At 39.6% G+C, this 27817-nt stretch overlaps 1 protein-coding gene across 1 annotated transcript in view; it reads right to left on the reverse strand.

Annotated features, from left to right (window-relative positions):
* Window positions 1-23869, reverse strand: part of 5-HT2B (5-hydroxytryptamine receptor 2B) — a 47938-nt gene extending 24069 nt beyond the window's left edge. The window contains exons 1-2 of the mRNA XM_018017940.2: window positions 23467-23869; window positions 6986-7777 (exon numbers count right to left, since the gene is read on the reverse strand). Of these exons, the coding sequence (XP_017873429.1) occupies window positions 6986-7421 (436 nt within the window). The 5' untranslated portion in view covers window positions 7422-7777; window positions 23467-23869. The remainder of the gene's footprint in view (window positions 1-6985; window positions 7778-23466) is intronic.
* Window positions 23870-27817: the final 3948 nt, after the last annotated feature.

A 27817-nucleotide genomic window follows, 5' to 3' on the forward strand; every position in this document is an offset into this window, starting at 1 on the left:
TTTGTGCACTTTTCAACTTCAACTTCAACTTTGACAATTCAATGAGTTCACGGAGAGCAAGCAGACGCTACCTGCATTCGCCTCCCCCCCCCCCTTCCTCTTCCTTCGGGCGAATGCGTCGCGGCAGTGCTGACAAATGCGACTGCGAAAAGTGTAGCATACTTTCCAGCGCGCCAAGAATAAAGCTCTGCTGGAGAGCTGCAGTCGAACCTTGGGGCGCTCTTGGCACTCTGTGCAATGTCAGCGCGGCACATAAATTACATGGCACTTACTTTGCGGCAAACGAAGTGCCGGCACGCGCTCAGCTCACGACAAAGACATTGGCAATGGCCAATGGCCAATGCATGGCTGATGGCTGATGGCCTTAACCAAAAATTAAATATTAAATCGACAATGGGGCGGAGGGTGGAGCTGATTAAATATGCAGCGTTTAATCCATTAGCATTATAGGGCTTTAAAGCGAATGAAAGCAAAGCGACTTTTGCGTAAATTACAAGAACAATACCAATATGGAAGACAGCGCGACTCGGTTTCGTGTTGGGCAACGGGGCGTGCAGTGTAAGCGCATGCAACACCCACAATTCGCATGCGAAAACAATCGATATTTAAGTAATTACAAAAACCTTGAAGCGACGCCACAATTTAAACACTCATACATCCACACACATACACAGTCGCATATACACATATACAGTTCCCCTCAATCGCACAAGGTGCACCTTTATCTAGCCTCTTACCTTTTCAGTCGACATAACTAGCTACACATGTAGAAATTGTTTATATTTTACATGTAAATAATGAAACTTTTTAATTTACATGCAGCTGGAAATGTTTTACACTGAAAACGCTAAACTAAACGATGAGAGCTGAAAGCTTTAAGAAATTTATGAAAAACATGCAAGCAAATTAAATAGTAAAAAATTGCAATTCATATATTTTTGTTAGGTCGAATACTTTTCCGATAAGCCTTGCCTATAAAGGCGTTAAAACAATAACATCTCTTGTTGCTATTTATAGATGACCAAAAGTGGATTAGCCTCGACAATGTGTGCTCAAATTTTTGGACTCTGATTCGGGCTATTGAAATTTGTAGCTTTTCCTCATGCATAATAGAGCAAGTTGACTTGGCCCTTGAAACCCAAGTAGAGAACAATCGACAATGAGTCGAAGCAAAATCAATATCTATATATATATATACATATATCGATTTAGAGAACATTCAAACCGGGTTACATGCAAATATTGTTTCTTTCAATACTATTTGAATAAAATACAACTAAATTAATTAAATTGTAAATCTGTTTACATTTAATATCTGCATTCGTATGGCAAGGGTATGTGAAAGCAGGGCTTACAGCTTACAGCTTGATCCCCACAGTGTGCTCACAGAGTCACTTAGTCCATCACTCAGTTAGTCAGTCCTTTTAGGACAGGCCCCATGTGTGACCTGGTCATTTGGCATTCATGTATGTAGGTGCTGCTGCCACAAATTAAAAGACGAGTGTGACGACTGTCTTCAGAAAATGTAGACATATAAATGTATATGTATATATATGTGTATATAGTTGTGTGTGCGTGTGTGTGTGTACTTCAGCTATGCCCATGGCTTGACTCAATTGCTCTGACATTGACTGCCAAGGTAAGCCAAACAGTGTCTCGGTCTCGGTCTTGGTCTTGGTCTTGGTCTCGTGCTTGAGCTTCAGCTGACGGCCTGCCTGTTGTCCTGCGTTGTGCTATTCCTTAGTCTCAGACCTCCTTCCCACTGCCCTTGCCCTTATCCTTCTCATGTACTATTGCGACGCCCCATTATCGTCCCGTATGCCAGTTGCCTAACTGCCTCGACTTGTCTCTCGTTTGCAGCGTGTTTATTTTGCGCTCTTCTATGTCTGCCGGCTGCTTTTCAGTTTACCTGTCGGTTTGTCTCTTGTTTCCACTTAAAGCTATATATATGCGCATACCTCCATCTACCTCCACATCTTCCACTGTGTGTTTGCGTGCCTCGTATCCTCGAGCTACATACAATTTAGACAAGTTACCGACACAACTCAAATATTATTAACCTAATGGTTGCGCAAAAACGAATTCGCTGCAATTCGCTGTTTTCCACCCACTTGGATATTATTTATTTATGATGAATTCGCAATTACCAATCAGGCCGATTGCCTTACTTTACTTGGCCAACAGCGCTAACAAGCTGACGCTATAAATAGTCAAACACGGCGGAGCCGAGGGCTAACGGCGGTTGTGTCAAAACCGTAATCAAATAAGTTAAATCTATATTTGGCTTCTATTTATACTCTGCACTCATAGATATTGACTTACCAGACAAGTGCAAAAGGCAGCTGACAAGCCAGGCAAGAGCTTGCACTCTGCACACAATGAGTTTGCTTAAGATATAAATGCTAATTGCTGCTAAACTCCTGATTTCTCAATCAATCAATCAGTCAATCAGTCAATTAGGCGACTTACTTAATTTAAGTTTAGGTAAATAATTGACAAAGAACTTACCCCAAAGCTAAAATCTTTGCCTTGACGTTGTTCTGTGCAAGTCTCAATCTGAATGATAAGCGGAACAAAGCCCTTTCTCTCTCTCTCTCCCTCTCTCTCTCTCTGCAAGAGCTGAAGCCGTTGCAATGAAAAATGTAATGCATGCACGAGTGACGCACGGCCGCCTTTAGCCTTGCAGCAGTTCGGCAGCAGTTTGGGTTTCGGCTACATTTGTAAGCGGATACAAAACACTTAACAGCTAACAGGGACTTTGCATGGGCAATGAGCAGAGGGCGGCTCAAGCAGTCGCCTAATGGCAACATATGCAAAATGGCGTCGCCTTAAAGACACAAAAACTAAAAAACGAAAATGGGAATGGGAATGGGAAAGGCAATGTGAATGTGGAAAATTTGAAACTAGCTAACTTAAGCCGAACGTGAAAGCACACAGAGGAAGCTCACATGTTTGCTCGCCATGTGATTGATGTACGGATGCGAGACAGCCGCTCGGTCGCGTGGGGCGTGCTCTGACCACAAGCAGAAAAAATTGCCACAGAGGTTGTCGAAAAGGGTTCGAGCCCCCGTCCGTTCCAGGACCGCCCTCGGCCCAGTTTGACAGATCTAGCTTAAGCCGTACGCAATGATTGTGTTTTAAGCAGAGCAGCAAAAAGCGTAACAGAAACTTCATTACGTATACGTCCTGTGGTTCAGGGCGAACCCTAAAAATTAATTGGCTGCTCGGCACGAGCCGACAGCTGCCATTTTGGGGTGCCCTCGATTCACTGTGCGTAGACATGTCACCGTCACCCGCCCCACCTCGGCCCCACTCCCCCTTCCGTGACACCCGCCCGCCATGAACCCTCTGCAGTGCAGGTAGCTTAAAGATTTATGATAAAGTCGTCCGAATGCTAGGCAACGCATAAAACTTTACCAAAGTTTGGCATTAGATTTCGCCATGGCTCATTGCGGCTCGTTTATCTATGAAATGAATGAATCTGAGTGCCACCCAATCGCAGTGAATGTGTTTCATAAATCAGTTTCAACTCAATTTCATGCTGGGAAATTTAAGGCGACTAAAGTGTTGCATAAATCTATTTAAATAGATGCTTGAATGTATTTATAAAATAATTTGAAATAGAAATAAATAAAAGTGGAAAAGAGGCAGACAAATATATTTCCCCATAATAAGATGTATGTATATGTATATGTATAAATATATGTATGTACTATACAGAACCTTTATTGCCACTACAAATTGTCTTTTATGCAATAATTTTACAAAAACTTTCACAATTTGCTTGGCATCTTATTTTGGGAAATATCTTTTGTGCGCCGAGCTCAATGGAGCTGTGACACATGCTCCAAAAATTTGTGTTTTATTTTTCCGGTTTAAAGCTGTCCCCAGCGAGTTCCATTTCAGCAGCTCGCTCGCTCGCACGGCTCGCGACACGCCTATTGGCAGACGGCCCGGCCTCTCGGTGCGTGTCGCAGCTTAAGCGCTTAAAATGCTTTTTGACAACAACAACAACAACAGCAATAACAGAGAGCATTGAAATGATAAATTTGCTTTTATCCCACTTTCTATTGCTCTGGCAGCTATTGTTGTTGTTGTCGTTGTTTATCTTCCATTTCTATCCAAATCCTAAGTACAGTTCTACTTTGCCGTCGCTCTGTCTTAGTCGTTTGTTACTGCTTCTTCTTCTTCTTTGTCGTCGTCATCCTCGTCGGCGTCTTCCACCTATTGCCTTGTAAAAATTTCATTGCCTACTTTTGGGCTGGCGGGAAAAATCACAGCGCTGCCAATTTGCGCTCAATTAATTATGCTCTTTATTTTGGTCTCTTTTGTTGCTGTTGTTGTTGCTGTCACTGGCTGCTCTCTCTCTCTCTCTCTCTCTCTCTCTCTCTCTCTCTCTCTCTCTCTGTCTCTCATTTTATTATTATTATTTGTGGTCATCTGCTTGTTTTTTTTTCTTTTTTGCGACCGCCTTTGTGTTTATTATGCGTTGCTGTTGGCATTACCACTTAATTTATTTTGGCTGACGCTTTGCGGACATTTTTCACTTCTCTTCAGTCTTTTTTTTCGAAAAATAATATAAAAATCATATTATTTTTGTTTACTGCTTTGCATGATATTCAATATTGCTTGGCGTTACGCATCTTTATGCACGACATTAATTGCACTTACAGTTATTAATTAGCTGACGCTTTACGCCAATTTACGATTCAATTTAATTATAAAATTATAATTGGCGCAACTGTAAGGGAATATTTACAGTTTATGCACACATCTGTCTCTCAGTGGGTCGATTTGAGGAGTGTTGGCAACTGCTTTGCCTGCAAGTCCTTGTGCTGCATCAGCTCAGAGCGGTTTCTATGCCATACCACTTATATATTAATATATGCACGATTACTTTTCGCCTCTGCCAAACCTCTAGTCCACTTAGCTATCAGACGAGAGCCATGCTCGATGGGTCTATGACATAGTATTCAAATTTTGGCTGCATTTTTCTGGCTTTCACTGCCAAAAGTGTCGCACAAATTCTCTTTATATTCTTTGCCCTTTGAAAGGCAAAAAGCGAGAAGATTATAATGCAGCTCAACAAGGTAGCAGCGGGTATACACGACTTAACTTGACAAGCATACTTTCGTTTTATGTATATTGAAATAATAATTTTCATCTATGCAGAGCTTTTAGGTCTTAGGTGTTGTATACGCTTTACAGGGTATTTTCTAGTCGATAGAAGCATATTGTGCACCTCTTTTGCTGCATTATGCAGTATTTTTCACACTTGATATAACAGGCTGCCATTTGTTTGCACAGCAGCAGACGCCACGACCCTTGGCCCGCTCTCTCGCCCCCGCACACTCAAAGATCGCTCGACTGCATTGCTCACTTCGGCAATGCCATTTGCCAAGTGGATATATGCGCCTGCAGGTGTGTCTCTGTGAATGTATGTATGAGTGTCGGTGCGTTTGTGTGTATGTGTGTGTGTGTGTGTGTGTGTGTAATGGCTCCCAAAGCACACAAACAGAACTGTCAACATGCAGCCGAGGGGGCTAACTGCTGCCAACTGACAGATGCTGCTGCTGCCGTCTGCGCTGCCGCCTGTGCTCCGCTCTGCTCAGCTCTGCTCTACTCTGCTCTGTTCTCCTCGGCTGTGCTGGATGCCAGCCCCTACGTCAGCACTGGGGCTCATCCTGGTGGCTCGCTTTCAAGTGCTTTTTCTATTTTGCCACGTCTAATGCAATTTTTATGCTGCACTGGAGCCAAAAACGCTTCCGTTTGTTTCTTTGCGCAGCATCTGTTTGCCCATTGTCTTCGTCAAGCTGCGCTTAACAAAGGACGATGCGCTTATTAAATTGTCGGCACCCCGCAAGTATTATACATATACATATGTATATACAGATATACGAACAAGTATATATGTATGCATGTATTCGCAGTGTTTCTGGTGTTTTTCTGGCGGCTCTCGTCGCGTTCATTCTCGCTCGTCTTTGTTTAGTCGCTTTGATCGAAATAGCTGGCACATAATGCAATTGACGAGGCGTGCTGCGACTTCGCTTCCATTGAGAGGCAGCTTCATTATAGTCGCGCCGCAGAATGCCGCGTGTCAGCGGCAGCCAAAGGATGTCCAAGGACATGCGCTGCGCTGGCTACGCCTTTGTCTGCTTGCGCCACTGCCTGACCACGCTGATTGCAAGCGCATTTAACGAGCATTGTTGTACGCTACATAGAAGCAGAGGCGAATAAGCTTAGTTTAAAGGCGAACACGGGCAAGGTGAGACATTAAAAAATACAGGCCCTTAATCTAGTGGAGCCAAAAAACGAAATATCTCTTGTTATTTATCTATTATTAGTGAATATGTAGGAAAAATGAAAAAAAAAAAGAAGTGGGAAACTTAAGGCTGACGCTTAACTAAGCGCGAAATTGACAAAGCTGAACATTTTCAATAAATAGATCCTTGATCCTTGAATCAAGTTTAGACTGAAGAAGTAGGAAGCCGCTAGTCAATTATGCCCGACTAGAAGATGCCCTTACTCCATTCAACTTTGGCTAGTATATTGAATACACCTAAAATTAAGCAGCTTGAGCGCCATCTAGCGACTTGAAACCAAACTACCAATTGATAATTCAAATTCACATTTGAATGAGTGTGTACATATGAATAGAACGTACCGGAAAACCCCATTTGGAAGAGATTCAGAGTGTAATAAAATGTAATTATGCGAAACGTAAACAAAAACATTTAAACTTTTGTCGGGAAATTCTCAGAATAATACCTAGGGTTGCTGACATTAAGCTGCTTTGCAAGTTTAAATAGCAATTGCAATTCTTGTTCAGTTCAGTTCGAAGAATTCAAAAAGTATGCGCAAAGCTCAATAATAACATTAGTTATGGATGGCAGCTGCTCGACACGTTGTGAATGCGGAACGGAATCCATTTATTGAATAATGCCGATATGCATAGCAGCTGCTGCAGCTGGCGCTTGGGACTTACCTTTGACCAGGGTGAGGATGCCCAGGGGCATGACGAGCACGGCGACCATCAGATCCGTGATGGCCAGCGACATCAGAAAATAGTTTGTCACATTCTGCAAGCGACGTTCCCAGGCGATGGCCAAACAGACGAGGATATTGCCCGCTGCCGTGCCAAACACCAGCACCAGGGCGAGCAGGGCCCAATAGTTGTTGGTGTCGAAGGGCGACTGGGCGGGGGTTGGACTGGGCATTGCGGTTTCATTGCTGAAGCTCCAATTGGCCAACGTCTGTTTGCTGGTGCTGTTGCCCGAATCGGGCAGCTGCCAGAGCAGCAGATGCTCCAGCTGCTCAACACTCATATCCAGCGTGTTCCAGCCATCCTCATCCTCGGCGCCATCTTCGGCGGTGCTGTCGCTGTCGCTGTAGTTGAGCGTTGCATAAACGTCCTCCTCCATGGTCGTAGTGTGGATTTGCCTCTGCTTTACTTGGATTTCACCAGCCGATGTTGTTGTTGTTGCTTGTGCTTGTGCTGGTGCTGGTGTTGTTGTTGTTGTTGTTGTTGTTGCATAGTAATTAGCCGTAGCATATGCGATTGGGGAAACAGCTTTCACGTGCCAATTCAAATTGCAAAATGCGGCGGAAATAGGCGTCGCTGCAAGGAGACGCGTTGAGAATGCAAGGGGCGCAAATGTCTGCACACGAAGTCCTTCTGTGGCCTCAATGCCTTTCGGCCAGGTTCATTACGTTGACGACAGCCCGGCGGATATTGGTGGCAAACATTTTACGACGCAAAATTACCGGAAGTTACGCGCTGCAATAGAGAACAGTAAATGGCAATGAGAGCCTGAAAGGAAACTTCAATAGCCACAGGAAGCAATGCTATAAAAACTGTTATTTTGTAAAGTAAAGCCAGTTGCACGACTTAGAGATAGTTGATGGATGTGATAAAAGAAAATGGGAAAAGTCCAATGAGAAACATTGCCATGACATAGATGAGGTCAGCTGATCAACTAGGTAGACATGGCATAAATCTATTACTATTTATGCATATCCATAAATGCCATGCAAGGGATCTACACATAACTCTATGTTAGCTATAAAATATGTTTCTATGTGTTGAATATTGAAAGGCTTTGATCAATTTTGAGTACTGAATAAACTTCAGTATTAATATAAATATTTAATTCTACTCTAAGAAATTCAAAATGCCATTAATATATATATATATATATATATATATATATATATATATATATATATATATATATATATATATATCTGATTAAAGATGTGATAACATAAACTTTATTTGCTTTCAATCCTGTTTACATCATTAAATTGAAACATATAATACGCATAATAGCGAAGAGGTATTTCCATATCCAATAGATTATGTGATATATGTTCTATATAAATTTTCATTGAATTATTCTGCATCATTAGCCACATCAGGAACACACATCCTCTCTGCCGATAATCTATATTAGAATTTCGAAAATGTTTTTTGCACTAAAGCCAACAAATCGCGTTCAGCAATTTGTGTTATTCATCATAAATAAAAACAAATGAGCTGCAATAAACAACGAACAGCGCTCCGAGCCACGGACTAACCGAAATGCCGTGCTGCAGTTGATATTAAAAAGCAAAAGCCAAAATTAATCAATATTTTCCAATATTTCATTTCGAGTAAGGAATTCGTATTATTTTCGAAATATACACAGCAAATCAGGTTGAGTTTGTGTATAATAAATAGAAATTTATTTCATATTGAAACAAAGGACCAAAACCTCAAAAACCAAAACACAGAAAGTCATACACAAATACACACAGAGAGAGAGAGAGAGAGAGAGAAAGAGAGGGGGAGAAGTGAAGAGAGAGGGAGAGGGAGAAACATATACATATACATGTACATATGGGAAAATATTTTAAGAATGGGCAAATGAAATTTATTTCTACAATTTTCGCACACAAACCGCAAAAGGATCTTTCGTCTTCTGCTTCTATGGTTCATTTGGCTTGAGAACGGGCTATTGTTGAGGCCGATTGGCTTGTGGCCAGGTCAGCAAACCCCAAGTATACTTTCGAGTGAGAGTGTGCATGGGTGTGAGTGTGTGAATGTGTGGAACACTATATAAACAGTAACCAGAAACAAGCCGCAACAACAATGACAAAAACAATTCATGAGTAGCAAATGGAGCAGCGCTTGGCAAAGGACACGCTTCAGCAGCTTGTTGACTTTACGAGTGCTCCAACTGCCCTGTGTGGCCCCACTACGCTCCGGCCCGCCCTGGTCCGGCCCCCATTAATGTTTAGCTGTCTGTCTGTGGAGTCCCAGTGTTCAAGTGTCAATGTTGTTGTTAATTAATTTTCCTGACTGACTGATGCATGCCATTGATAAGAGTCAACACTTTCAGTTGCCAGCTACGAGTTGACCTGAACCCATGTCCAAGTGGCCCGTTCGGTTGCTTTGATAAACTGTTTTGTTGTTTAGTGATTCGTCCAGTTGTTGTGCTTGTAGTGCTGCTGCAGCTAATGACAGTCAAACGACCATGTGCGTGTGTGTGGGTGTGTGCGTGAGCCGAGTGTTTAAATTTCAAGCTGTTCCCTCTTCATACTTATAAATACATCTCGCAGCTAAGCCGGGGCGTATGCTGCTTAATGTCTGTTTAAATGATGTTTAAAATTAGAGCGCCCCTAAAAATTGTCTGGCTGGCAACGTCTCGGGTCTCGAGCCCTGTGAGCCAAGGGAAGCTTAGTTGGCTTTAATTTCTTTATTAGGATAGGCAATGCAAGAAATGATCTATTTTATAGATTTTATAAAATATACCCAAGCACACAATTTATGTAAAACTAAGAACGCAGTTGCTTAAGACTCGAGCACATAACGCATTAACTAAGTAAAGCGTGGCTAACAATTTGCATAACGGAAACTTAGATAAGTAAAGTTTAAATAGGTTCAAATTGTGTGGGGAAAAAACGTGAACAGAAGCAACTTAGAAACTAAGAAGGGAGAGCGAAATGGAATTTAATTGCCTTGAGCTTGCTGCGATTAAAAATGAATTTCCCTTAAAAAAATTCAATTTCGATAAGAATTTAGCACTCAGGCCAAGATATTCGGACAATTGTTGGCATTGAAAGACAAACAAGAGAACATGGAACACGAAAAACATAAGCAAATAAGCGATAGAGTTCTTTGCGCTGCTCTACAGCAACAGGATATTCCATAGTCATGCAAGCTCAAGAAATATACCTGCCATCAGATATAATACATATATACATACATACATATATTTTTTGCTATATATAAATGGCATGTCAGCACACAAAGCGAAGTCAGAGCCAGCCAGGAGCCATAATCATTTAAGTGTGTGTGTGTGTGTGTGTACGAGTCAGTGTCCCATGTTTTCTTGAGTGTGCGCCCATCAATGTCGGCCATTTGAACATGAATTGCACAAAGGCCGAGCACTCTTTATATATAGAAACGAACTGTATCGAATAAAAAGCAGCGCGAGTGCCATTAGTCATATTAATCCCAGCAGAGTCATTAAGTCGTAAAACTGCGCAAGGTAGCAAAATGCCAGCCAACGGCAGTCCACTCTCACAGTGGACTTTACTCTCTGCAGTTTTCCTTTTGACTGATATGAATGTATCATTCGAGTATTTACAAACAAACAGGGATATTCAAGGATACCCATGCACATACCCATATATATACATACAAACATGTTGTCAGGTATTTGGGTCAAATTGGTCATTCGCTTCGCTGTCTGCTTGCGGCCGCTCAGCAAATAAATAAAGCCGACTTTAAGTTGCCCACGTCGTATACTTAATTTCGATAATGTGTTAAGTATGGCGTAAAGCAAACAGCACAATGTCATAGACCAAACATGAAGACAAATGCAATATTCAAGCCATTCTCTGATAATTCACTTTAATAAATTAATTTTAATTCGAAGTGGCGGGAATTTAATGAATAAAATTATTATTAAAAGTATTGTTATTTAGGCTTCGAAATAAAAATTATAAGCCTTTCACTTTCACATATTTGACAATAATATATAAAATATATATATTTATACGAATTTTACTAATAACAAATAAACAAATATTTAAAAATTTATATAGACTTTGTGAACAATTAATAATTTTCAATTAAATGCAAAAAGAAAATAAATATTTTATCTTTTCGAACTTTTTTGATGAAATTAAAAAAATATATGAAATAATACTTTGATAAGTTAATCTTTTTAAAAGATGATTGAAATCAAGAATAAATAAAGAATTAGTTTAACAGGGTATTCAGTTGGACTTTGAGAGTCTTAGCCTGTCAGAGTCATGGCTCAACAAACGGCAATGACAGCTTTATATGGAGCAGTAACTTTTATTTCGGTTATTAATGCGACTATTCGTGATAAAACCCAAATGGCGTATACGCCAGGTAGTGCACGTAGGATGTTAAAGCATTCACGATGCGACAACAGAAGCTGACACACACCCACACACACATGCATATATATACACAGGACACACCACAGCTGTCAACGGGGTGTCAGCTGGCATTTTGATTAGAGCGTCGACAGCTTAGGAGCGCATTTCACTTAATTTAATTTTGGTGTTTTATTTATTAATATTTTGTGGCTGCTGTCAAAGCGGCAGGCGGCATTCATATTTTCCAGCCAATTGAAATTTTAATTTCAGTCAGAGTCTGGGGGATTCATGCTGCCTGCTGCTGCTGGCGACTCGCTCTCAACGTCTTCGCATGCAAATTCATTTCATTTAAATTTTTTGCCATTTTGTAATTGAATTTGGAAATTGATTTCTACCAGCCGCATACCTAATTTATAATTATTGAATTTGCATTCGAATTTCAGCAGTTTGGCCAATAATTTAATGCTCCAAGTGCTCCACAGCAAGCGGCCAACTGCTGTCTACTTTTGTGCGCTGATGTAATAGGCCAAATGCCTTTTGACCACAGTTTGTCAGTTGGCCAAAAATTCTATTTTCTTTGCGCCGCACCCAGCCGACAGCCGACAGTCGACAGCCGACAACTGACAGCCAAACAGACAAACAGCTCCTTCAGCGATTAATCAAAGTTTCAGTTGCGTTTTTGCGCAGTTCCCCCAACGAAGCAGCACACATAATTATAGAGTATAAATATACGCTCTATATATATATACGTATACGTTCATTTGCAGGTGAGTCGACAAATTAACATTTAGCTCTAGTGCGCAGAATGACGAAAGCACTTATTGCCAAAGTCTGAGCTGGAGGCAAAGCGAACATCGCAAAAGGAAGTCACATAATAGCAGGAAACTCGTTACGCACTTGCTAAATAATTGTATACCCTTTGATTACTTAGCATTGCCACACGGCTATGGTTTTGATTAACTGTTGCGATTCAAGCATACATATATAATTTGCTTGTATTGCCCTAAGGGCTCGTTTAAATAATCTTATAAAAGTCAAATACAATCAAAACTTCTTAAGGGTACTCCCGCATTGCTATAAATTTTAATAATAATAAAAGAGTCCATATTATTTTACAGGTTATTTTTTGTGATATACTCGTATTATCATATAAGAGAAGAAGGAGAAGAATAACGGTATTTTCAGCATATACCTGTATATTATGAACATTTCAAGTTTCAATATTTTTGTAGAGCATTTGAACGGGTAAGGGAGGAGCATTTTCCACTATTTTCGTTCACGGAACTCTTTTGCAATGCGCCATTAATCACACGGAGCTTAGTTTACGCTCAGAGCTCCATCAGCCCCCCTCGGCAGCACTTGCACCCCTCTGGGCCGTAATTATTTAGTTGTCATAGCGAGTTGGCACTTAAAACGTTAGCTAAATTTACACATGCACTCAGGCCGAGTCAACAGCAAGAAGAAAAGGCATCAAACAAGGTCCTCGAACTGAGCGCGGCGGCTGGGTGTGTGTGCGTGTGTGTGTCTAAAGTTGTCGTACATTGAGGCGTGACTGAATGTGGGCGGCAACTCTAACACTTATCGTTAATTATTATCTATCTATGTATCCCAACGCACACACACCCACACACACACACCCACAGACACACACGCCCACGCACACATAATTGATTTACTTGCAGCGGAGACAAAGACGCCAGGGCAGGACATTGTTGCGGCCATTTGGGGCACCGCTTGCTTGCTTATATTTTAGAGAGCTGCTCCAGCAGCCACAGACATTGTGGGCGTGCCATTCTTGGCTTACGACTACAGCGCGAGGACATAAATTAAATTCGTTTTGGTGCGACGAGGAACGGGGCCAATTAAGAAGCGATGCGAGAGAGAGAAAGAGGGAGAAAAAACGAGAGAGGGAGACAAACAGAGCTGGATAAATAGAAGATCATGTGTGTGAGTCTGTTGCGGTTGTGTCGTGTGTGTTGGCCCTTGTCCTTGTGCGGTTTTATTAGCTATTTCATTAGCTGCTGCCGCTACTATAACTGAGCTGCAGGACTCTCAGGACCAATATCCAGCAGCAATAGCAGCAGCAGCAGAAGCGCGGCAATTACATGCTTGCTAAATGAATTATCCTCGTCCGTCAACCTGGTTGAGGCATCGCGCAATCCCCGCAGCTGGTCCGCGTTTTAAAACGCTAACGAAACGCTCACAATGCTAATGCCACGTCCAGTGGTATTTGGCCAGCCAGCCAGGTAGCTAAGCTAATTAGCCTTCTGCGCTAATGCACAACAATCAAGCTACATTGAGGTACCAAAATAGATCGCGTTTTAAAACGCCAGAGAAACGCGAGAAAGCCCTTGAAACGGGAGACGTGGAACGTGAATGCTACATTGTTTAGCGACAGCTCATTTGATTGCTCAGACAGCTGGCACGCCCATTTGGCAATAGCCGCCTCTAATTGCCGTGCAATTAAACACAAATTGACAGTGGCAAAACAATTAGACAAACTGCACAATAGCAAGGATATAGCATCGCAGGGAAAGGACTCCAGAAGTTGGCGTACACAATGAGACGTGACAGGAAGCACCCACACACACATACAGAGCTTTAGACACCCACACACACATGTGTGCAAGACAGTCATTGATTTGGGTCGCCGCTGGGCAAAAGTCAAAGCCAAAGGAAAGACAATGAAAGGGGGGTGGCTCAAGGGGGGATGGCGAAGACAGAGAGTGAGTGAGTGAGTGAGACAATGAGAATGTAAAAGGAGGCAAGGACACACACAAATCAAATCAAATAGCTGAGGATAGAAAAGCATTGCAAAAATCGTTGATTCGTTGGATCGCTGAGGTCTCCGTCTGCCTCTATCCGGAAGGACATTGGAACCCAAATCAAATTGAGATTTATGAGCGCAACGATGTGTGTCTAGGTCAGTATATTGTACTTATTGTTGTTGTTGTTGTAATTGCTTTTGTGGCTGTTGTTGTTGTTGTTGCAGCTGTTTACTTCAATTTTTCATGTTGTTTTCCATTAATTTATGCCGCTGTCTACTTGCAGGCCTCACCGTCGACCCTTTACACCTGCCAGCCACTGACCGCCCTTGACCATCAGCAACAACAACGACAACAACAAGCATAGTATATTAGCAACAGCAGGTGCGCAAATTGTTGTATCGGCCACGCCAAGCGGGCAAAATATAATATTAGGCACAGCACACAATAAAAACAAAAACAAAAAAAAAGTGAAGGAGAAAGAAATAAGCGAGATGATAGCAAGGAAAGTTATACAGGACAAAGTTGAAGTTTAGATACACTTTTTCTTCTTCTTGGACAATACATACATATATATATAAATATATATATATACAATTTGAAATTCAATTAGTTTGGTTTTAAGCTAAGGGAGAGTTGCCCATTCTTTAAATTATTTTCATCATAAATATCTTAATAAAATTCTTATCAAATTATTAACTACATATATCTTGGCTGCACAAAAACTAAAGTTTATTTAATTATTTTAAATATATTTTTTAAATTTATTTATTCATAGTAAATCCGAATTCGCATTTGCAGTTCATACTTTCTTATATTTTCTTCTGTGATAAAATAATAAAATTATAAATTAAAGTTAACTGTCAATAATATGCTCTGCATTTTCTAAAAAGCTGAAAATAGAAAAAGTTTATTATGCAAAAAAAAAAAAAAAAAAAAAAAAAAAACTTTATTTAAAATATTAACTAAAAAACTTCTACTGAGGTCAAACAAAAATTTCCGTTGGTCAAGTGAATATTTATAGATATTATATAGTTCTATGGCCTCCGTTTCCCATTTGGTTATAAAAAACTAAAAATACCCCAACCAGGTAAGGGTGTGCAGCAAAAATTGTCTTTTATTGATTTGGCCATGTCATAAGGATGATAGGCCAGAGCTGCTGCTGCTCCTGCTGGGCCTGCTGCTCATGCTGCTCTTGGTGTTAGCCGAAGGATAATATGGCATTTCACTTCTTGAGTGAAAGCCAGCCTGTCTACGACAATAAAAACCAAATTTTGCTTGATGACATATTTTGCTATTTGCGTGCATCAATTATTTATGCCCTGGCCACGCACATCCCTCTTGTACTTCCCGCCCTGCGCACCTCCCGCTACGTGCCCCGCTCTATCTCTCTCTCTCTACGTGGCACGATACACGATTCGATTCGATTTGTGTCATAAATTGGCGGCTGACAGGGGCAGCAATAAAAATAAGCGGCCATAAAATTCAATTATAGCCACAACAAGTGCACAAACAGCACTGAATATAGATACTCAGAGCAACCAGACATACACCCACACCCACACACACACGCACACATACAGACAGGGGGTACTCTATGCACAATCAATGCAATCAATTGTGCATGCAGTCATGGGCCGAGGGGGTGGCAGGGCGCTGCATAGCTCGACTTTAGCTGCAGCCAAATGGTTGCCTGGCTTGCCAATGCAACCGCACACTCAACAACCACACACACACACACACACATGAGCAACATGCAAAGCGACAATTTGGTTAGTGTTGTGGAAGTGGCGGCAGCAGCGACAGTCCTCGTGTTTAGCAACATTTTTGGTTACTTTCTAACGGTCTTAACGAGCACACAACCATTTGCGGCACTCAACTAGCGAATACTCTGTGAATTTATGTGAAATAGTTGGAGTATGCTATGTGAGAGGTCATTAGAGGAGAATGAGTAAAAAGTGCATACGAAAAACAGAGAAGGAGCAGAGAAGGAGCAGAGGAGGAGCAGGAAGATAGTGAGATAAAAGACCAAATACGGAAGTGAAGCTGAAGGCATTCAACTATATGTATTGATGGTCTAAAATATTATTATTATATTATATGTACTATATTTTCATTTATACAAAACTCGATTTGTACATAAACTTTCAATTCTAAGCAACATCAACAACAGCCATATGGGTCTCGGAGACACTTTCATTGTAGCCACAAATTACAGGGTATCCCAACAATGTGTACAGTTGGCCAACATCGCTAACAAATAAGGGCATTTCATATGCCGATGCATTTGAAGAGCACTCATCAGAGTCAACGATAGAGCCACAGGCAAGCAAAAAAAAAAAAAAAAAAAAAAAAAAAATTGAAATGTCATATAATAATTCTGAAGTCCACACACAGAGGCAACAACATCACTAAATAAATTCCGTATTCAAAGCACTCGCACAATAGCCGAATGGAAAATTTATTTGTTGAAATGAAATAGATGAAAATGCTGCAACGAGTGCTGCAAATGCAACAGTTGCAGCCCGAAATATGCAACACGTTTGAGATGCAAGCAACGTACAGATGCAGTATAAATAGAAAATATAGTATATACAAATAGAAATACAGATAATTCCCTGTGTATATGTTGGATCCAACGTCATAGTTCTTATCAGCTGCTAAAGTCTAATCCCATTGATTTACGCATTCCACATCCAATTCCAATTCCAGTTCATCAATGCTTGTTTCGAGCCTAAATTAATAATATATTCATATCCATAGCTGGTTATAGCTGGTTTCAACTGCCACTGGGCTCCGACCATGATTAGTTTACGCATAATAAATATGCAAAGATAATAACAATTGAATAGGCTTTGGCAATAAAAGCAGCTAAACGACAATAAAATCCATTTGGTTCGTGTTTTTTGTGAATATGATGAAACAACTACTAACCAAATATATGTATGTCTGTGTGTGTTATATATTTGCATACAAAACACAGATAGCCAAAAGCAATTATGAAAATTATGTTTTATTTGGATTGGGATTTGTAAGCCGTCGCGGCGCTCTATTGTCTAATGGGTCCCTTTATGGCTTTTTAATGGTCTACAGCCCCGATAAATCAGATAAATCGGTAAGCGAGACATCACTTAACACATTGTTCCCTATGAGACCACCCTATTCTCTCAGGAGACAGACAGAGAGAAAGTGGAGAGAGGGGGGGGGGGGGCATTAAACTGCTTCGTATGTTACATCGCATTTGGGGTACAGCTTATCAAGGACTCAGGCATCATGAAACGCTTACACAGCCTCAGATTCACGTCCTTAATGTCATTAAATCCTATCAATTTTCTTCAACAACAACAAATTTAAATATTTATGCATCCGCTGAGGCGGCCAACAACAATGCCCGACCCAGAGCCCGGACGAGGTTGGGGCTAAGACTGAGCCAGAGACGGGGGCTAAAGAAAAGGTTCACAGAAATTGCCTATAAAAAAAAGGAAAATTGGTATGTGAACTAAGCTATGTGGCTGTACGTATGCATGTGTGCGTGTATGTTTGCGTGTGTGTGTGTGTGTGTGTGACATATGATGAGGCAAATTGAACCCGAAATCGTCCAAGCACTTAATTGAAGCTATCAATACGTGTTTGTATGTGCTCATACGTCTGCACACATACATATGCATATATTTATAAGTACATCTATATGTATATGTGTATGTGTGTGTGTAACATAGTGTTTGCATTTCTTTGCGCTCTTATCGAAACTCTTTCTACTCTTCTCTGTTCTTTTCAATCTTTATAATAAACACACACACCCACACAAGCTCACACCAATGTAAATCCAAACTGTGTACACTAAAAAAAATAATTGTAAAGTTGCTTGCAGTAAAAAAAAAAAAATCATTTTTTTTTAATTTAGCAACATTTTTAAGATATTAATCAAAATGTAAATGTGTGTAAAAATTGAATGTTAAGATAGCTTCGACATTCTTATAAATATTTTCAGTATTTTATGCATAATTATTTGTATTTATTTATATTATAAATTTTAAAAATATTTACATAATACCTTGGGGAATTAAACTCTTTGAAGAATGAAATATAAATAATATAAAAATAAATATATAAAATAAATATTCAAAGTTCCATTTAATTTGCACATGATTGTTTTCTCTAAGTGTATGCATCTGTAGGTGTCGCCTTTTATAGATGTATGTGGGCGCCTGTGTTGGTGTGTATTTCGGGTGCTGTATTTTCCTTTCATTTGCCAGCTAATTAAATTCAGCTCTCAGTTTTCAGTTCTCACTCACAGCTGCTAATTTAAATGTTTCCAAATGAAATGCAAACTTTCAGCTCAGTTTGCTTCAAGTTGTGCAAAAAATGCTATAAATTCAATGGCAATTTGTAGTATAACACTCAGCTCTTAACCATGAGCAGCTCGTTTGTGGCATTCACTAGAAAGTTATTATGGTTACCATAGACAAGCCAAGAGCATCTAATCACTTTACCCCTCCCAAGTGTACAGTAAAGGGTATGATGATATGTCAAAGGAATTTCTGTAAGAAATCGACTAGAAATGCTCGAGTGACACGTGTCTGACTACAAGATATCCTGAGCACAGGCACATTCTACATCCACATACATATATGCATACACAGGCACTCATCCGCACACACAAACATCTATATGTGCACACACACTAATAAGTAGTCACACCGTTCACTGCTTACTTGACGCTTGAATTATAGTCTGCACTATGGAGCATTGGGGATATAATAATCTGAGCATTAAGAAAATTAAAGTTTCGACTTAAAATAAAGTCAAAAGAGAAATTAATGATTTCATTTATTATTCGAGATAATAAAGACACGGCGATTAAGAACTTTACGTTCGGATTTATAGACAAATCATCGTGTGTTCTATACGGTCTGCCACACATACCTCGGATTTATGTACTTATATGAAAAGCATATGAAAAGAAATCATAATTCAGATAAAGAACTGCTGAACAATCTTAATATTTTGCTGCGCAGCTTTTATTTAGCTAACATCTAATAATTTTTATTATTGTAGTCTAAGAAGCTTAACTTAACTTATTGTTAAATTTGGCAAACCAAAAATAAATTATTCATGTACAAAGAATAATTATAAGGAAGTAACACACAAAACAATGTCTTGAACAATGTCTAGTCCTGAAATTTATGTCTATGTCTGGTCTGGAGTATCTGTTCGATCGCCCTCTCGCCGTGAGCTGCTTTCACGCTTTACATTTCACTTTTGTTTCAGCAGTTTTGTGAGGCAAGTTAAGTGCTTGTGCACGATATCTATGCTGCAGCACATCGAGGCGCACATGCCGTAAGCTGCAGCCAAGACCAGGCTCAACGTGCTGCCGTGCTTAAATCAATTTACGCGCGCTTTGGCACACTTTGAGGATGGGCACGAGGCGGGAGGAATGCCTCCTCCCCGCTCACAACGGTCCCCCCCTGTTCACGGGCAGCGGAAAGTGAAAAGTGGCGTTGACAGATTTTTCTTATTTTCGGCTTGCCACTGTCGGAACCCATCTCCATGCCCATACCCATTCCTCTCCCTATCAGCCCCCACTAGAGTGGGGCGTGGCAGTGGCAGCGCTTTAGCATGCCGCAAACGCTGTAAAATGTATGGGAATAAAATGGAAGCAAAATACCTAACTAGCAGAAATATGCGCGACTTTTACACATGGGTATTTTATAGTCTAAGTAAGCGGATGGGCGCAATGTTGTGTGTGGGCGTGGCAGCTGCTGTCGACTCTGCCTGCTTACATACATATTTCGGCGTGTGTGCGCACTCCAAAGCTTAAAGACTTCGAAATTCATTTCGGTGTAGCTGAGAGTGAACTGCTTGAATCGATTTTAATATTATTATTGGAGATTAGGCAACAATTACGCTTTGTCGGCTCAATAATTAGAATACGCAAGAGGCATATGTATATGTATGTATATATGGATTGATACATATGCATATGGCTACACAAATACGAGGCTTATCAGCAACAGGTTTAGTTGTTTAGCATTAATAAACAACAAGCAAACAACGTCAAACACAAAAGTTTTCTAGCTGCGATTCGACTTGGATATACCTTAACTAACTTGAAGTATAGCAATTCACTGAATATTTGAATAAATTATAATAAATACAAAATGTTTATGTTATTGTTATTGTTCATGTAAATGTTATATAAAATATAACTTAATAAAAAAGCCTTTAAAATAAAATGTTAAGGAACAAAATCAGTTTGAGTCTGAGCAAGGGAATATAAAGATCAACAAGTCTCATTTCACTTTCATTTTCAATTTAGCCAAGTGAAATATAGCCAAAGAGCCTATTCGATGGCGCTGCATACCCTAGCCTAATCAAGGCGGCAAGGGCATAATTATAATCAGGTGTCAGAGCAGGCGGTTGTCGTAAATCTCTTAAACGTAGCCAAAACCAATTGGGCGTAGTAAGTTTCTATTTATCACCGAGGGGCTTTACGTCACGGCCCCGTCATCATTCCGCTTTGAAAACGGGGGTGCATAGCATTTTGGACGTTTGATTGTTATTATTAACACGTGACTGAAATGCGGCTAATTCAAGCGAAAATTTAATTAAAAACTGTGCGCTTAATAGCTAAATACCGAAAGCAAAGCGTAAAGGAGAATCAAAGCACGCTAAAAAAAATGTGCACTGAGATTAAAGAAAGACTATTTGATGTAGTACAACATTCTAGGATTTACTAAATTAGAATCATGGAGAATGGAAATGTTCAATCTGAACCTTTACCTAATAAATAATTAAGATAACTAAACTAGACTTTTCTCTTCGTGTAAGGGCAAAACGTGACGTGAGCAGTTAATGGGGAGGCGGGGCATTGGAGGTTGACAGCTGAAAGTTGTCCGCATCCGCATCCGCATCCGCATGACGCTGTTCATTTCGTTTGTGCCTTGTAAATTTATCAATGGCCATTCCAGTCGTTGCGGTAGAAATTTCCGAGGCATTTTCACGTTTTATGGTCCTCATTTTTAATTGCAGCACAACGGTTTGCCCTGCCATTAGCGCAAAGGATAACCCAGCGTGTCGGGACAACAATGCCCAACGGATGTGCAAATCGTGAGGCAACTCGTCGAGGAAAGGTCAGAAATGAATAGAAATGAGGCTGCATTTTATTGATGACAATGTGTAAGTGCTCACAAATTAAAGTCGACTCATGGCACAACATTCAAATGAAAATGCTGCACGTGAGAAGCGCAGAGAAGGGCTCTTGTGGAGCACTACTCAAAACTACTCTAACAAATAATGGATTCCATCTAAATATTTGCAAAAAATTAAAACAAACTTTCAACTCAATTACAGAAGCCATTGAAATACAAATTGCCAACAAACGCGAACGGAACAAAGCCAAAGATTGCAACGAAGATAAGCCAGAGACAGCAGCAAAGACGCAGCTGTGGCTGTGGCTATTGCTGGGGCACTGTCAGTGTGGAAGCTGCCACTGCGTGTCCCATCTTAAAACAATAGTCCAAAAAGTGCAAAAATGCATTTACCAAGTGCCGGACTGGCCAGGATGGCCACCTTGAGCAGTGTCCACGAATACCAATCCCAAGTTTAATTTCAGTCAAAGACCTGAAATCACTTTTGTTGTCGCTGGAAAATGAATTTCCTGCTATTTCAGCCATTCTTATTGTTGTTGTTTTTTCGGTTTTATTATACACTTTTTTATGATAGCTCTTAAGACGTAGTCAAGGAATGCGCGACGTAAGAAATTACCACATAAAATAACTCTCTCTGCTGTCTCTATGCCTCCCTCTCTTTCTCGCTATATCTCTTGATCAGTATTAATTGTCAGTGTAGATTTAAAGCTTTATATTTATTGAATGCAATGCAATATTAAAAGTCTGTTAGATTCTGTCGAAATAATATAATCCAATTTCTATATAAATCTAATGATTATAGATTTAAAATTAGTTCTATTTTGTTAGAGTATTCAGTGTTCCTCAAAGGAATGAGAAACTTTTCAACTTGTTCTTCCTGTTCTTTTTTCTTTCTTTTGGCTTAAGGTTGCCTGCATTTTAATGGTTATTTGCTATGTATTGTTGTTGTTATTACTATTGCTGCAGTTCCTGGCACGGCATTGTGCGCTTAAGGATGCACTCGTGACACAGCTGTGGGAGGAGCCATGAAAACAGTTTTGCCTTTGCAGCTGCCCAAGTCGGAACAACTCAAAATGAGGTCTGCTTTATGGGGCAAGCTTTTTAGGCAAGCAAACTAAGAGAAATGAGTTTGTTTGTGTGTGAAACAAAGTTGCCGCAGGCTGCAATTATTGTAACGGAATACTAAATCTTACACAGTCAATTGACGGCAGTTGAACTGCTGACTTGACTTGCTAATGGAATCATAATGTAGGTCTGTATAGAACTAAGCCAGAATCTATAGAGAGATGAAGGTCATTTAAGTTATTTAGTTATTACAGCTATATTTTATTATATGTTTTGTATGAATCAAGCATTGATGAGTTGCAAAATCATTGGCTTAAAACTATCCAAAGATTAGGCCCTTTTTGGTTTGAGCCCTTTGGTTTGAATATAGCTCAAATTTATTAAAATTATCTAGATATTCAGTATCGCCATGTCACAAGAGATGTATTATCTACGGAGGAAATCGACTGCAATTCATAGGGCAGATCTATATGATTTTCCATGTACACCCCATTATTGACTACTACTACCATACTGTAAGTCTACAGCTACAGCTTTCTTCAATTTATATGGTAAATTTGATGAATATTAAAGCTATGTAAGGCTGGGTTGGATGAGAATCAATATTTCGATTATTTCGTTTCTAGATTTAGTATAGGGAACAAACTTGCATTTCAACAAACACGCGAAGGCATATCATTACTGACAGATCATAAAACTAATATACTCATACTCATATAATATAGATACATTCATAAAGTTAAGACAAAGATAAATATTATAATCCAATTACTCAGTTTAATTTTTAACTATTCAAATAATATGTAATAAATTTGAATCGATCGATTTACTGCAGCTATATCGTTAGAGCCTCGATATGGTACTATATATTCTTTCTGAAGCTTTCCATAGTCAACAGCTGATTAACAGTATAAACGGCTTCGATCGGTAGATTGTTGACAAATACAAATTAATTGAATAGCAATTCAACACTTTGTATATAATCACGCATTTAGTAAAATGTTTCTCAAATGTCGTTAAACAGTCCCAAATTATTGGATACTATAAAGTAATTACGTACAACACTTTGATGGAAACTCATTTGGCATTACCTTTTGCAAGACTTGAATTTAATAATGAATATCAATCAGCGCAGGTGTCGCGCATGCAAATGGCCAATAAGACTCCTTAAAAAGTAATCAAATGTTGAGCTTTAATTTTGTTTTGATTTTGTTTTTGCTTTTGTTTTGTTTTGTTTTTCCGCTTTTTATTTTTCTGTATTTGGTTGAATATCTGTTTGAATTAACGCGCGCCTAAGTTGGTACTGTTAACACTTTCGGTTTCGAAAAGAAAAACACGTCACTTGTTGGTTAACTCGATTCGACTTGATACGGTTCGGTTCGCTGCAGCGTTGGCTGCGCTCCGCTTGGTACCGTTAACGTGCAACGCCGACCAGGAACTGAATATGCGGCGCCAGCTGAAAATGAAATGCGGCCCAAGCTGTTGCGACAAGAACAGACAGAACACATTAGCCGAGCCGAGGCTGTCAGCCGACAACGGACGACACGACGACGCGACGATGGCGATAAGCACGAAGGCAAATGGCGCCTAGCGGCTTCCAGTTGCAACCTTTTTCCAGTGGGCAGGTGTTGCCACCTGGCAGGGTGGGTGCTCCAAGGGGGCTGATAACACAGTCAGCTGCCAGCTGCTGTCCCAACAGCTGTTGGGCCCCAGCGCGCTGTGGGTGAGGGGTGATGGGGCTCAAGGAAAACAGCTCCAAGTACTACAAAACATTTCAATGAAAATGTGACAAAATCTCAGTAAGTAGTAGAAATAGTAGTAGACAATAGCAAAGATAAGTGTCTTCATTTTTTTTTTTTTTTTTTTTTTAGGTCTTTAATCTTATTGAATTTTTTTTATATTTTCTAAATTTTTTTTTAATTCATTATTAATTAATTATTAATTATTAAAATTATATATAAATTTGAAATTATATTTATATTTCATGAATATATATTTTAATTATTGCGTTGCACATTTAGTTATTCAAGAATTCTTGGATTTATTTATTTATTTATATTAAAAATTAAACCTATTTATTTGTTTATTTAACCATTATTCACTACAAATAAGTGTCATTTTATTAAATACTTATATTGGAATACAATACAATATGGAATATATAATATTTGTCAACAGCTTCCGCAACACTTTAGCTGAGACTTCAATTTCTACTACAATTACGATTTACTACCAAATCTACTCCTTTGCCTACTGTCTTCGTGTAACTCCTAACCCAAGCCCTAACCTTTTATTATTTTTTGTGATTGCGCCTGCGTCAGCTTCAATTGGACGGCCCACGCTGGAAAGCCGCTTTCCGGCCCAAAACGAACTGTTGCTCATTTCTGGCTAACACTGGGCTGGACTGTGCTCAGGGCTCGGGGCTCAGGGCTCAAGGCTCGGGGCACAGGACACGGGACACGGGACACAGGAGATGAGACACTAACCAACGCGCCGGCAGGCAAACACTTTGCATGCAATTTAGTACACATTCTGCCTTTCGCCTTTCTTACACATGAAAACACTTTAGCCGGTCAGCTGGAACCGCTGCCAGTTGAACAGAGTCCTGGACATTAATTGCAATTTTTGGGGCACGCCTGCACGCCTCCATGGTGCTGGACACCACAGGTTAGGGTGCCATTGGTTTTTGTTTTTCCGTTTAAGCTCATCTGCTGGAGTGGCTTTTGGTCAGGTTTGCTAGAGGACTTTTCCATTAGCCGTAAGCTGTGCGGCCAAATTGAAGTCCGAAGTTGGGATTTAAGCCTGCTGAACACATGACCTCCTCTATCCCTTTCGCTGCACGCTGTCTCTTTCTCTCTCTCTCTCTCTCTCTCTCTCTCTCCATCTATCGCTCGTTGCTCAGTTTACCCCATTGCGAGGCTTATCGCAACAGGAATAAACCACATGCTGCATTTCCGTTGCCAAATCAAATTTCAAATAGAATATACAAATAATTTTTAATACATTTATTTTTATTTTTATTAACATTTGATTCGTAAAGTGTACAAAGTACAAAAAGTTATCAATAAAACATTTTTAAATTGGAATTAAATATTTTTACCATCGCAGCAGCAATGAAAATGAAATAAACTACGCATAAATTTCAATCTCCATTTCATAAAAATAAAAAATTTAAAATGAAAATGAATTTCATATGTAAAGCACTTTTTACGTTTTCAACTTTTTAATTGCATTAAATTTTTATTTTCAAATTTTATATTTATTTTAACAGAAATTCAAAAGCCATTCAAGTTCTTGCAGTTTAATTAAGCCATAGGTACCCTCACCCTACTAGCCCACACACACACAGTCACACAAACACTGTTAGGCACATGCATATTTGGTCATGCCGACCGCAAATGGAAACCCGTCTTCGGTTAACCAGAATACCGGTTAACTGTAACCGCTGTGCAGGCAGCATCCAACCGACCTATGTCCATCGCCCACCGACCCCCGCTCACCGTCCATTGCCCACAAATCAAACCCTTTTCAATGCAAACTTAGAACTAATTTAAATAATTTATTTTCGCTCGCTAACAGCAACAATATGAGCCAACGTGGACAGCAACACTAGCAAATACTCTGTAGCTCATTCAAATTCAGATAGAGAGATCTCAAAATACCTTATACAAAGTCTTTTTGTTTGTACTTTTCCAGCAACTATTTATAAATCTTTTCTTTTTTTTAAGAATTTATTTATTGCGGCTTCTGTCTTAGACTCTACAGCGCAATCATCGTTAAACCTTAACCTAAATTATGGGCTAGAAACCAGTATTTACACTATTTGAAATCGCTATTGTAATAATGTAAATTTACACAGCATTATTTAATATAGTATATTCCAGTTTATTATATCTAGTACAAGTCCTCTTTGGCACAATTGCTATATACCCTATTCTACGCATATTTAATGAGTATATGGCATTAAAACATCAGCAAACAAAGGGTATTTAACATTCATTCGAGTAAATAGAAAAGTAAGAACAATTTGAAAGGGCCAGGACAACAGCTCAGCTAGCAGCAACTATATAGTATATGGTAATTCAATATATATCAGAGTAACTCATCATACAGCAGATCTTTCAAGTGAGCCAAGCGCTACGGCTGTAGCAGGCCACTGTTAGAGGCTTTGAACTTATTTCGGCTGGTTTTAATCAGGCCCCAAATGCTGTGAACGTGACCGCAGTGTTAATTAACATATGTGAGGCACAACGTGTCCAAATTGGAGGGCCAAATAGGATGTGCATGTATGCATGTGCAGTCATCTCGAATTTTAGCACACACTATATGCTAAAGAGACCAGCGCCGTTTCATGTGCGGAAGCAAGCTAACCAAAATTTGCCGCTGCCTGTTATTAGGCAGCGAATGCAGATGTGTGTGTGTGTGTGACTGTATTTAGCGAATGTGTGTGTGTTTGACATGCTATTAGAACCTGTCCAGCAATTAGGCCAACCCGACACGTTCCATTTGGTTTTACATCTGCAACGCGGCGTTTTTCAATTTATGTTGCCTACTTTTTGGGGCAACCTTATTTAATGGACCAAAATAAAAGCAAATAATTGAGCCGATAGTAAACAGGCCAACAAAAAAAATAAAAACATTCCTATATATTCGAAAAATAAACAATTTTAAGTAAATTGCATTTCAGTTAACATGATTGTGTGTGAAGCATTTTAAAAACTCAATTAAAAACTTTTTGGCATATGAAACAAATTCAATTAGACAAAAACAAGATATAAGAAAAAACAAATATGTTTACACTGCAAAAGTAATTAATTATTTATAATAACTAAAATGAAATTTATTTCAGATTTTAGCTAGAGGCAAATTTAATACGATTTCTGTGAGAGATAAAATAATTTATTGAGAAAACAATTTATTGGTCGATTAAAAAAAAAAAAGGATTTTTATGAAAATGAAATAAAAGTTTCTTTTTAGTGCTAAGCCATATATTGTTTATGGTTTAAAATCTATTCAGCGGAATTGAACTCTGAATACGGATTAAGTCTGTAATTATTATAAATGAATGAGTGCATATTCACGCATATGCCAGCTATATTTAAATATTATCTGCCATTTATTTGAGCGTAGTTTATGCCTAATGCCAGCTTAATATGCGTCTGCACAGTTGTTGGCTGGGCAAATCAATTAACTGTGACATTACACACAAGCGCCTCGACGTCTTCCACAGCCTTTCATGCAACAACAAGAACAACAATAACAATAACAACAATAGCAGCAACAATGACAACAAAAAGCTGCGGTCAGCTATTTGGCATATATGAAAAGTTGACCCGCCACAAAAAAGAACCACATTAAATTTTGACATGGGTCCCTTATGTGACCATGTGCCAGGCACATGAGACACTCAGGCCCAGACGGCAGTCAAATTTTGGACGGGGA

This window comes from Drosophila arizonae, chromosome 2 (genome assembly GCF_054131065.1).
Source record: "Drosophila arizonae isolate 15081-1271.41 chromosome 2, UAZ_ARI_1.0, whole genome shotgun sequence".
Classification (NCBI taxonomy): Eukaryota; Metazoa; Arthropoda; class Insecta; order Diptera; family Drosophilidae; genus Drosophila; species Drosophila arizonae.